This window comes from Punica granatum, chromosome 4 (genome assembly GCF_007655135.1).
Source record: "Punica granatum isolate Tunisia-2019 chromosome 4, ASM765513v2, whole genome shotgun sequence".
NCBI classification, from domain to species: domain Eukaryota; kingdom Viridiplantae; phylum Streptophyta; class Magnoliopsida; order Myrtales; family Lythraceae; genus Punica; species Punica granatum.
The window spans coordinates 28,790,348-28,803,678 of record NC_045130.1 but is presented as its reverse complement, the minus strand read 5'-3'; the positions used below and the strand labels follow the sequence as shown (position 1 = coordinate 28,803,678).

The window sequence follows — 13,331 nt, the reverse complement described above, 5'->3', positions numbered from 1 at the left end:
CACACTTTCACTCATGTGCAAGTTTCAAATTTGTGCAACTCTCTTTTTTGGAAGCATGCAATACTTTAAGTTTGTCCATGGCCTTAATTATTGCACCAATTGAATTTATATATTGAATGGGACCTCATACGTAACTGAATAGAAGTGCCATACATAACTTATCAAAATTAATTGTTTCAATATAGCAATCTGAAATTGCATCCGTGAACTCTGATGTGATTTTTCACATTATTATCATTTGTAATTTACACAGTAATAAACCGTTTATTCTACTCTTGTAATATCCGGTTTGACATTTTCTCTTGTATTCATTTTTATTGTGGATTTGTGAAAGGTTCTTATTACCATTTGAGATAAAAAGAAAAGGTCCCTACTTTCTAGAATTTCTTATCATTAGTTATAATATAATTCATTAAGAAGAATGATTATTTCTTACTACCTTTTGCATGATGTGAAATATAATTCCTAATAATCATTATATACTTCACAACTAGGTAAGACAAGTCCATTGCTTCTTACCTATGAAGGAAAAAAAAAAGTCTATTATTTCTCAAATTGTTGGTCTTTTTTTTTTCCTGGCAATGAAAGTTACTAGAGTTTTTATCTCATTATTATAGGTTAATAACCAAAAAAGTCCCAAACTTTTTACATTTAACGATTTTAGAAAGAACATTCCTTTGCACAAAAAATATCAACTATCGATCTGATAACAATATTAGCATGGCGTCCATATCTCCATTAATTTTAACAAGAATTAATGACATGTACTTCACGATGCCACGTGGCTCAGGGTTATTGGCCGAATGGGTCCCAATGTTTCAAAATAAAAATCTGAAAAATAAAAATAAAAAAATAAAGAGCTTAAGGCCGAAAGGGAGGAAGAGGGGAAGTGGTCGGTGTTAAGGGGCCTCGCCACCGGCCACCACCCCCTAATTTGGTCTGTCGGTGACCTCTGCTTTGGCGACCAACCCCAATAATTGGGGATTTTTCTATTCTGATCAATGCATTGTTCTTTGCTTGTGGAATCCGATTCTTCTTTTTTTCTTTTTCTTTTTTTAGTTTTAGAGCTCATTTCTACTACTATGAATAGAGGATTGATTTGAGAAAGAAGTGGAGAGAATAACAATTTCTTATTGCGTTTCTAGTTTCAGAACATGAGTTAAACCATAAAAACAATGGTTATGAATTTCAAAGTGAATTTCAATTTCCGAAGATATCGATCCAATAACATGCAGTTGATATCTAATGAGGCTCACATAATCACATGCAAAATATATGCTTAAAATCTCGACATCAAGATGATCACAATGCGCAATTAACATTGAGTCAATATCATCTCTATGAATGTAGAAAGAAGATTACTGCTTTTGTTCCTTCATCATAGTTGAATCATCCATTGGACCAACAATTTGTTTTTTTTCTCATCATCATCCCCAGATGATTTCCCAGTGAGACCTGCATTGCTACCTCAATTTCTTTGAACATTCTACAGCTGTCAAACTAGCTGCAGCGAGCAACTACAATAGCCATAGTTCCCCATTTTGTGGAGCCATTGCCGCTTAACAAGTTCATAGCTTCTTTATGATCCTTCGAAACCAACTGTGATGCACGCATTGGCATGGAAAAGGTAAAGGAAAAGAAAAAATAAACGTATTTTCCGAACATGAGCTAAACCATAAAAATAAGGGTGTGCTGAATTTTAGAGTCAATTCCAGTTTTTATACGGCTTGGGGCCTATATTCACTTAAAAACTCAAGCTATTAAATGGTGGTAGCGAAGTTACATATAGATTCATGGATATTCTTTCATTTTTCAATGCGGGATTTTAGGCTATTTTGCATCTCAACACCCACCCTCACGTATAACGTGTAGCATTTTTCTCTTTTTGCTTGCTCACGTGTCCTTAAACACTTGCCATCAACTACTGATCTCGAGCCGGGTTCCTTGTGCTCGGGCAGGGGGAATAAGCAAGGGTGTACTTACTTTGTAACAGTATGTGGAGGAGCCAATGCTTTTAACTCATGATTTTCTGGCTAACTACCATAATTTTCAGAATCCCACGTATATTTAACCTTCCATTTGAGTTCTCAACTGTTTAGCAAACCATACTCGAACCATTGACTCAAGCATTGTATCATGTATTGGCCAACGAAGCTTTCCTTTTACCTGATTGTTATCACATACGATTATATTAGCTTGGGAAGATTTAAGAAGAGAGCAAAAGTTGGAGCCTCTTTTAAGGATTGACATCACAACTCTAGGAAATCCCCAAGATGAGGTGAATCACATAACATAACTAGAGAGTTGCATTGCATATGCGAACATAACATTTATAGCGGTTGTTGCATATATACATAGATCATTAAACATAAAGGCTGCCCCCCATAACATTTCAGATGGACTTCCCTATTCATGATTTTGCCACTAAAGTGGAACTATTATGCTGCAATTAATTTTCGCGAGGAGATGGATTCAGTTCCAAACATTAACTATGGTAGCTCTAAATTGCTTTTGATTCCATTATTATCACGTTGTGTCTCTCAACTACTTGCCATCGTGAATCCGCGATTGGAACTGTCCCAACATCCTGACCCCTCCATTTCCATCAGAGTGACCTCTAATCGCATTTGCTTATAAAGCACATGATAGGATAGGCATGTGCAACATATGTAACACAAAAAATGACAAATATCAAGAATCAAAAGAGGTGATTTCATGCATACATTACAAATAGCAGCCCAATCAGGCTAATGAATTCTCAAAATGTCATAAGTATTTGGATCAACTATCTAAGTATTGACAATAAAATGGCTCACCTAAAGCAATTATCAGCGTAACATAATTATATATATATATGGTAAAAATTTGATACACATAACATCGCCCTGAAAGTTGTCTCATACATTTGATCTAACGAGGCTCACATGATAACATGCGAAAGAGATCGCTCAAAATCTCAACATCAAGATGATTAGAATGTGCAATTAAAATTTATTCAATATCTTCTGGATGAATGTTGAAAGAAAATTATTGCTTATGTTCCTTCATGAGAGTTGAGTCATTCATTGGACCATCAATTGGTTTGTTTGTCAGTATCCCAGGAGCAATTCTTACTTAGACCCGCATTGCTGCTCCAATTTCTTTTGACCAATCTACAGTTGTCGAATTGGTTGCAACAAGCAACTACAATTGCCACAATTCCTCATTTTGCGGAGCCATTGCCGTTTAAGGAGTTTACATCTTTTCAATGAGCCTCCAAAACCAACTATGATGTAGGCACTAATTGGAAAAGGTAAAGCAAGAGGAAACATAAAGTGTATTTTTACTAGGGGTTTTTATCTCAAATAGCTCATGATTTACCCGTTTTATAAGCGCCACGTCAGCACGGCCGTTAGATGTTGACAAAAAAAAATAACGTCGGAATAGATTTGATGCAAAAAATAAATCATGGGATATATCTGACAAAAAAAAGCATATGATAGATTTGACAAAACGGGTAAATCAAGAGCCATTTGGCATAAAAACCCCTTTTTACTATAAAATAATAAGGGAAATTTACCTAAAATGGCTTATGGTTTATCCGTTTTATCAAATCTATCATATACTCTCTTTTTTGTCGAATCTATCCCATGGTTTACTTTTTGTATCAAATTTATCCCGACGTTATCTTTTCCGTCAACATCTAACAACCGTGCTGACGTGGCGCCCACATGGCAAGTGTGGCACACTATCTCTCCACGTGCCACGTCAGCACGGCCATTAAATGTTGACGGAAAAGATAACGTAGCGATAGATTTGATGTAAAAAGCAAACCGTAGATAGATTTGACAAAAAAAACATATGATAGATTTGACAAAACGGGTAAACCATGGGCCATTTTAGGTAAAAACCCTAAATAACAACAACAAGAGAAGATACTAATGCTTCTTTTGGTTCTAGAGTAGGATTTCGATTCTACTCCTTTGCACCCACATCTTGAGAAAATAGGTAATAGTAAATGAAAAAAATTATTATTAAAAAAATTAGTCGTGATAAAAGTTAAGAAATATTAGATGTGATAATTTATTATTAAATGGTAGAAAATATAAAAATATGCATATATATGTGGATGTAAGGGTAATGATTATAATATTGAATTAAGGGAAGAATGGAGTATAGTGTACTATAGAAGAATTTATACTCCAAAACCAAACACCGTTTAAAATTGTTCTAGAAATAAGTGTATTTTCCAAATATGAGCTAAACTGTAAAAACAAGGGTCACTACAATGGATAAATCATTTAGTGGCAATCTTACTTTGAATTAAAACTCTTGTTCATGTGAACAAATATCAACCTATAAGTTACCTTCTTCTTTTTTTGCCACAAATATAAAAAGAACAGTGGCAGGGATACCTCATCCGGTCTCCATCCCTTTTCCACTTTCCTTTTGTTCTCCCCCTTTTCACTGATAGGGACTTAGTTCAAGTGATTCAGCTTTTGTTTCTCTTAATTTTGGCACCCCAAGATTATGCAATGAAAGGCCACCATTCGTTTGATGAAAGCTTACCTAGAATTTTAGGCTATTTCTTTGGTGCCTAGTTGAGTGTCTCATCACTCACCTTATATAATAACATGTATATAAATACATAAGCAACATATAGTGAATTTAATAATTGTAAAAGAAAACGAATCAATTTGGCCCCGCAAACACATATAGTATTTTCGTTCACGAAAATACAAGAACAACAAAAACCCTGATAATATGAAATTGTTTAAGATTATTTGCACAAAAAGAAGTTCAATATAAAATATTAATTAGAAAATTTTGCAATATTTGAATTCTTTGTTTTTTTCATAATTTTTTTGTATGCGCAAATTTGTGTTTCATTGATTTCTCACTTTCTCGACATACATGGAGTAAAACAATTATTCTACTTTATAATTATGTGATAGACTTATGATTGATATTTTTTTATTATAAAGGAGGCATTTGGCTTAGTATAAGAATAGAAATAGCAAAGCTAAATAAAGGAGCAGGAAAGTCCCACTTATGAGGATCGAACTCGAAATCTTGTGGTTTCGGATGGCACTTGTGCCATTGTACCAAATTCTCTTCCTCGACTTATGATTGATATTGAAATTTCAATATATTTTATTTATATTAGACGTTTTACTACATTTTCTTTTTCTAATATTATATGGTTGAGTAAGTCGTAGAATATATTTCTCAACTAATCCCTGAAATTGTTGAAAGAGTTAATTTTTTCGATTCTCTATGTTTTTTCTTTTATTGGAAATAAATTGATTAGCCTACCCAAAAAATAATACCTAGACTCAGGGCCCATAAATTTTAGGCCACAATTGATGAATATTATAAACAATATATATAATAGTGTAATATTGTTACCCATACTAAATTAAGGTTTTATCTTAGTTACATATGTTAATTATGACTCCTCAATGAAGCTCTCCTTTAATTTGTGCAATAGAAGATTTTTATAGACAATTTCCTAGCTCGCGATGAATCGGCACTTTGAATATACCATTGATAAGAATACATAAAATTTTATAAATAATCCATTCCATTAACTAACATAAACTATATAAACTAAAATTAATGTACCATTATTGCTGTCTATTCGTTATTGCTCCCAATAACACTCAATCTTTCTCCGCAAGTAAACTAATTAGGAAAATATAATAAGTAGAAATACAATAGAACAAAAAAATATATAAAATGTACCCATAATATATTCAAATTGTCGGAATACAAAAATTTATATAAATGGCGAATAGTGGTTCCTTTTCAAATAATATTCACAAATTCAACTTTAAAAAATTTAAAGTAAACATTGGAAATACAAACACTCACACAACTTGCTAATTACATGACTCTGTCATCATTAATACATATTTCATGATCTCCATCATTTATAATACATTTTTAAATATGATATAGAAAAATGTCAAATAAAAATATTTCAAGTCATCATTATACTGCATTTCTAAAATATATCTTGCAGTACACCCAAAAAATATTCCTAGAAAAAAATTAATTAAAATATAAAAATGCAAAGATCCGGGCAACGCCTGGGCAACAACGCTAATATATGACTTATATTAGATGATGCTTTAATTAATATAAGAAATATATGTATTAGTACGTGCACGTGCATCGCACATTCTATAACAGTAGTATTAGTGAAGTACGAGGCCGAAAGTTTTTGGGCCGAAAGTCATGCTTGGGTGACCTTGCCCTTGGGCTACCCATTTTTGGTGATCTCAAGACTATGATTAGTATTGGGATTAGGCTGTCTATAATCTATACATATAAAAACTTGACAGCATGGCAATAAATTGGGTTAAAAAGGTAAATTTGTAAATAATGTAGAGTTAGAAAGGTCATTGCTTTAATAAATATTATATGTAAGGAAAATATAAATTCTATATTTTATAATGCATTAAATGCAAAACTTTAATAGAATATTGAAAGAAAATAAATATATGAAAAATTGTTTTAATATAATCTTCAATTTTATTTTAAAATAAATACTAATATATATGTTAAAAAAGATTCAATTTTAAGATTTAAGTAAATAAAATATAGTTAATTGTTTTAAAAAATTTCGTTATATTTATATATCTATCAACATATATATATATATATAAACTTGACAACAAGATAATAAATATGGTTAGAAATGTAAATGTGTAAATAATGTAGGTTAGAAAGGCAAGCCTTAATAAACACTATTTGTAAGGAAAATATAAGTTCTATATTTTATAATACATTTAATGTAAAAGTTTACTAGAATATTAAAAGAAAATAAATATATGAAAAATTATTTTATGTAATCTTCAATTTGTTTTAAATAAATAGTAATATATAGGTTAGAAAAGAGTCAATCTTAAGATTTAAGTAAATAAAATATAGTCAATATTTTTAAAACAATTCATCATATCTATATATCTATCAACATATACAAGTTTTACCCCCATGCAGTTAATAGGGGTAAATATTAAAAAGATTCAACCTCAAGGTTTAATTAAATGAAATTAGTCAAGTATTTTTAAAATTTTTATTATATCAATATGTCTGTCAACATATATAAGTTTTACTCATATGCGGTTAACTGGGGTAAATATGTATATAATCATAAACTTAATGTCAGATTTATTATTTTCAAATAAGTATGTATATTTATATATATTAGGACATCATGATTTATAATTATTATATCAAGCTTCCTATTTTAATTTTTGATTCATTGAATTTGGGATATTAATTTTGTTAATTGACATAATATTATGATTAGTTGATTATGAACCCTAATATTCAGACATTCCTTTTAAATTTTTTTAGTTAAATACATTCGAAAGAATGTACCGTACTCATATTTCTCGATGAACATAAATAAAAAGTACAAAAATTGAATTAATTTTCAATGCTAAATTGCTCATGCGAAATAAATTTTATCCAATCAATCCACGCAAAGCACACGCAAATAACTAGTATTATATAAAGTTGAATACATTGTAATAAATAGTGGCATAATAGTAAATATACATACAATTTGGATTAAATAAGATTAAATTAATAAATGCATATAAATTAAGAGTTGATAAATAATATTGATAATAATTTTAGTATACAAGTATAAATACATTTGGATTTGAAATATTTTAATTTTAATATATTCTTAAAACTTATGATAATTACAAAAATATCATAAAAACTTATGGCATACTAATTTCTTGACCAAGCCGGAGAAACGATTATTTCTGAAAAGTTATATAATTACTCCTTTTTCAATATAATAGTAATATATTAATTAATTAATTCCATTAAGATATTTTGATAGAATTATTAGATATTATATACAATAGAAAAAAGAAAAATTCTTTATGAAAATTTTCAAATTTAATTAAAAACGATTAAAGGTTGAATTGGATTAATACAATTATGTTCTTAATGAAAATTCCGTGCAACTCACGGGCCAAAATATCTAGTTATAAATAATACTCTTACTCAAGAGATGGCTTAGAGGAGACCTCTATGGAAGTTCTGCTACCTTTTAAAGTGTATATATATATATATATATATATATATATATATATATTTAAAATATTTAATTTTAGGGGCATATTGGTAATTTCAGGTTTCATTTATTCACAAGCATAGAGGAAATTCATGAGTTTTTTTTTTAATGAAATTCATGAGATTTTAAATCTCATCATACCCCCCTTCAATATTCAATCCATATCCGACCACTATACATAGCTGTTAGGTAATAGATTACTCTATCAGTGGATCTAAATTTATCTTTAATATTCATAATGCTATTAGAATAAGGGGGGAACGTTGATCCTTTCAACTTCCACAGGACTTTTACCCCTGTAGTTGTCTGAAATCACACGAATTCTTGTAGTGCCTGTGGTTAGTCAAAGTGGTCTATTATGTGCTGCACATTAGGTTGATCGCTCCCCCAGCCGGTTGAGAATGCAACTCTGCACTGGCGCAAACACCTCTCGAGGCCAACCTACCCAAGTATTCGTCCTCTAGGAAAAACTCATTGATCTCGGACAAGGATACACCCACCACCCATGGGTTGTAGGGAAAGGATGGCCTGCTCACACGCGGATAGATCGCGGATAAGCATGTAGTCTTTTACAGTATATAGATAATAGATATCACAGACGTTTAGCCGTTGTAAGAAACAACTATCTTTTCACACTTTACATGAGCCAACTGCCAAGTGATTGTACTAATTTACTAGTAAAATACAAGGAACGAACATGCACAAACATCATGTAACAGTTGATGAACCCTCAGGTACAATATCTCGGGTGCAGTAGAAATTTTCCCGAGTCGTCCAGATAGAGCAAGATCGATCATTAAAGTCCTCACTAGATCTTTAACTTGTCAATCCATGAAATCTGATCATACTCAGCCTGCCTGTGCTGAACTCCTTGATCCTCATAATGCTGCCTTTCTTGGGTATAGACAGAAGAAGAAGAGGAAGAAGAGTAAGAATAAGAAGTAAACTCACCAATTTCACGATCATATGCCCTTCCTTCATTAGTCATACCATAGTAGGGATCTGGGCTCCCGAAGAGATAATTTGCAGCGCCTTCACATTCATTAATCCTTTGGATGCATCTTCCTCGATAGTCATATCCGTGTGGACAGCAGCAGTACCCTCGCCTTGCATCCCGAGCTAGACATGGCCAGTACCCGAACAAGCTCTCACAGATATCCAATGCGTCCAACCCAAGCCCTGGTGGGGGCAGGGGGAACATCCTGTCGTCTCCATTTGCGTTAACCTCTGGTGGGGAATTATAAGTCCCGTACTCTTGGTCTCCCTGCTTTTCCACTTCCGGAACTGGGACAAGGGGCTTCGGCTCTTCCTGCTTCCCCGTCGACCGCTCTTCTCCCCGATCGGTCCCTTCAATAGGAGCAGGCACAGTGATCTCTTCAGGAGCTGCTATTTTACCTTGGGGTTGTACTTTTGCATCATCCTTGCCGGAATCTTTTGGGTAGCAAACCTCATCCGAAGGTGGGAGAGGCTTCCCATAAGTCAAGGAAGGATCGTAGCCGCCCCCATAAGGCGTTGGGTCATAGTCCTCGAACTCAGGCTCATTAAACTCCATGGTAGAATAGGATATAATGAATCGGGTCTCATAGGGGTTATGAGGGTCGATTTTGAAGGTTTTTGACTCATACAAAGGGGAGGCAGAGTATGCAACTGTGGGTTGGATCGGAGTGTAGCTGTAATAAGAAGCACGGTGCTCATGATGATGAGGAGGATGGCCATTGTAGCCATGCACACCGAAGAATTGATTATCTTCATTGAAGCTGTAGGCTAGATAAGATGTTACGAGCTGCTGATCCGAGGAGAAGTCAGCATAGGAAGAAGGGTAAGAAACAGCATTCTCGATGTCATCGGGTTGATGAAGATCATATCCAAAGGACTGGTTCTCAAAGAACTCATTGTCGGGGTTGTTGGAGTAAGATGTTAAGAAGGGTCGATCTGAAGCATAATCATAGCTAAAATTGCAAGAGAAATTATCCTCACCGTGATCCTGCTGATGATTCTGATAGTAGTTGGAGTAGTGGTAGAACGCCATCGATATTTGATCAGACACCGATTCAGCCTGTTCGATCAGGTATTTTCGGGATGGAGATGGGTAAACAAAGGCACCTTCAGAGAATCACATAGAGCTTATCTCATCACAATCAGGAGAATGACAGACAAAAACATATGTTCCCACAATGCATAAAGTGTCAGCGGTTGTCATTATAACCATCTTATCTTTTCAAGAACATGAGAAATGCTTATCCATATACACCGATGCAAAAAGCTTCAAGTCGATCCAAGAAATGGGTTTGTCTCGTAGGGGTCTAACTCGGACCCCATATTTACAAGTCGATTAGGGCAGTAACTCTTAACGTTTGGTCGAAAGCCATGCGTGGCTCATCAACGGTAATGGGTAATCGTTCAAGTGGCATAACCAACTATTCAGTTTCAGATGGAAACAAGACTTTCAACGTCATGTTATTGGTAGGAGACATCGAACCTTTATGGAAGTAGCCCTCAACACGAAAATGATTTGTGGATGGACCCCTCCCCACACTAATAAAGACATGGGAGGAATAATTGGAGTTCCTGTGAGCATGGTTGGTCGGGTTTTAATCATAAGTTCCATATGTTTTCGTATGATCGCATTGGCTGAAAATTTGCTACATCACCTTGTCACATTGAGAAAATTCTAGCCCTACCGCAGGTAATTGCCAATTGTAACATAAAATTTGAGGATGTATGACCTCAAGTATAGCATAAGCTTGAGTACAAATATGGTCCGACACAAACTAAGAGGTACATCTTCAAGTAACATGCTGATCAAACCAATCAGACAACACTTACATTTCTCGTCGAACTAACAAGCATCGCGTCTAGAATTTTCTTACATTAGGAACATAAGACAAAATTTCGTGCTACTTCATACAAGAATGTATGGGCTACCCCTCCCAGTATCACAGAAGTAAATGCACATGAAACATTTGCTCGTTCTAGATTCCTAGCCTCGGTTCACTAAATAGGGCTCATGGAAACCCCAACATGACGTCTTGATCATAGTGAAAGTCTTATGACCCTGCGAAAGAACACGGAACTTTTAGATCAAGAAGGTTCAATGGAGAGAAGAAAGTAAGCTGAATCATACAGAGAAGATTATACGGTTCATCATTTAAGATGCAGACCTCAAGACAATTTCTTGTCAGAAGTAGCTGTTGCATCTTGCTTGGGTCTCCTCCATTCGCGGGGCGGGCCGTCCTTTCTCCTCTCATACCTTCGACTCTCATATCTCGAGCTATTTCTTGGTTTAGGCTGATATGTTGGGTACTGGCATGGAATGATCTCACCATTTATGTACTTATCCCCTGAGACACAGGGTATGTTCAAAAATGAATCTCTGAAATTTCACAACTAGAACAAAGGAGCGGGCATCAACAGTATTTCTCAAGTGAGAGTTCTATGACGAAGCTAACCTCCGTAGTCCTTGTTCTTGACGTCTATATATGAGTCAGGTAGAACCCAGAGGACCCCCGGCAATCCTACAAGAGAGAACCAGACCAATGAAGTCATTAATGTGGACCAACTATCACATAGATTTAAGAAAGTTCATGAAACATGTTTCCAAATTTCCTAGTATTGTTTAATACCCTTGAATTTCTCAGATGTAGCTTCATCGACAGTGCACTGGAACCCTGTGTAGGTCGTAGTACTGAATGCATACATATTCTTCTTTGCCTCTTCCATGCTGCCAGCATCACACGCCAATTAGCATAAATTGACTTTGAACAGACAAACAGACAGAAATGTATAGAAACGCAATGCCAACCCCACTAGCCTAAACAATTCAGGAAAATCTACGCCTATCAATGCCATCCTCTGAAATCTAGTTTAATGAACACATTTCTCTTAACAAGTCAAAAAATCGACAATGGAATAGGAAATGTCCGAAACCTCAACAGCCGCAGATCACCCTGGCAACAAAACTACGACCAATCATAAACGATATATGTCGTGTTTTCTACACTGTCAAAGAAGAAACACGGATACTTCCTGAAATTCTCTGTACGAAGCAATTCTAAAATTGTGCAAAATGCCAGAAACTTGAACCCGTGCCATATCAATTCTAAACCGTTATCCATGAAAGCGCAATCATACTGGCAGGATTGCTTTACTTACTCCACAGCTGAAAATCCGAAAGACTCGACATTTCAAATATGAACAAAATGAAACTTTACACGAAGTTTAGCAGCACGCCCGGGCATACAAATGAGTAATGAAGAGACGGCCATGAATTCCACAGACGTATCATATCTGAGCAATTAAAAGACAGTGGAGGCAGGCATTGAGAGAGAGAGAGAGCCAAAACCTTCCGAGAACAGTGGCGAGAGTGTTGAGGTAAGTATCGATCATCTGCTCCCTGGTCGGGGCGGGGTCCTTGGGGAACTCCATCACTATCAGCCAGTGGTTGTAGTCGCACCCCGGGAGCATAATCGTCTCCCTGGGCTCGCTGCTGCTGCTCCTCTTCGACGAGTAGTCCCCATCCACGGCCGCCAGGGGCGGCGCAATCGGAGGCCGCGCGGCGATGCTCCTGCGAGGGCGTGCCCAGGGGAAGTGGAGGGCGGGCACCGGGGAGGTGGTGGGAGCAAAGCATGGAGTAGGCTTTGGGATTAGGGTTTTAGGGGAGAGGGGGAGAGAGAGGCCTGTGAGCGTCGCCATTGGAGGAGCGCGTCACTGTAGAGCGAGAAGCGAGAGAGGGAGTAGAGATAAGGTATTACATTCCAGTGATGATATTTTATTATATAAATTATTTTAAGTGGGTCGATGCAAAATTGGATGTTTGTCGATTTAGATAGGGTTTCGGGGTTTGAGTATTGTAAAAAAAAAAATTATTGAGAGAATTTTACTTTCTTAGTAGATCGATTGAATTGAACTAATCGGATTCCGTTGAACTTTCGAATAACAAGACAGTTACGGAAAAAGAAAAATAAATATCTTCGGAAGATGACGAAACGAATGGTTTTATTGGGCCGACAAGTCGGCCCAATAAGAAGCTTTGGTGGGCTTATGGGCCCTTTTGGGCTTGAAGTTGAGCCCAAATGAAGTTCCTTTGAAGGGGGAACTGGGAAATGACCCACAAATGGGACTTCAGGTTGGGCCTTCTTGTTAACAGGGGCCGCATTATACAGCCCACCGTTGGCCAATAAGTTTGTGGGCCTTTCGGGAAAGGCCCACCGAGTTGCGGTGCACCACATTAAACGAGGCCGAGGATAAGCGA

General features: G+C 35.6%; 2 protein-coding genes across 2 annotated transcripts; both read right to left on the bottom strand.

Moving 5' to 3' along the window:
- Positions 1-8,625: 8,625 nt before the first annotated feature.
- LOC116206007 lies at positions 8,626-10,356 on the bottom strand. The gene has a single exon (XM_031538729.1). It carries the CDS (start codon positions 10,107-10,109, stop codon positions 8,889-8,891), a length of 1,221 nt encoding a protein of 406 aa, XP_031394589.1. The 5' UTR covers positions 10,110-10,356; the 3' UTR covers positions 8,626-8,888.
- Positions 10,357-10,780: 424 nt separating this feature from the next.
- On the bottom strand, positions 10,781-12,828 carry LOC116206336 (DAG protein, chloroplastic-like). Its single transcript, XM_031539176.1, has 5 exons — positions 12,423-12,828; positions 11,704-11,801; positions 11,530-11,595; positions 11,242-11,421; positions 10,781-11,135 (listed from the first exon to the last, which is right to left on the bottom strand). The coding sequence occupies exons 1-4, from the start codon at positions 12,770-12,772 to the stop codon at positions 11,243-11,245; spliced, it is 693 nt and encodes a 230-aa protein (XP_031395036.1). The 5' UTR covers positions 12,773-12,828; the 3' UTR covers positions 10,781-11,135; position 11,242.
- Between the last annotated feature and the right edge of the window lie 503 nt (positions 12,829-13,331).

Coding starts and splice junctions, on each gene's coding strand:
- LOC116206007 (XM_031538729.1), bottom strand. CDS start 10,109: ATGGCGTTCTACCACTACTCCAACTACTATCAGAATCATCAGCAGGAT.
- LOC116206336 (XM_031539176.1), bottom strand. CDS start 12,772: ATGGCGACGCTCACAGGCCTCTCTCTCCCCCTCTCCCCTAAAACCCTA. Junction 11,802..12,422: donor CTCGCCACTGTTCTCGGAAG/GTTTTGGCTCTC, acceptor TGATGCTGGCAG/CATGGAAGAGGCAAAGAAGA. Junction 11,422..11,529: donor CAAGAACAAGGACTACGGAG/GTTAGCTTCGTC, acceptor CCTGTGTCTCAG/GGGATAAGTACATAAATGGT.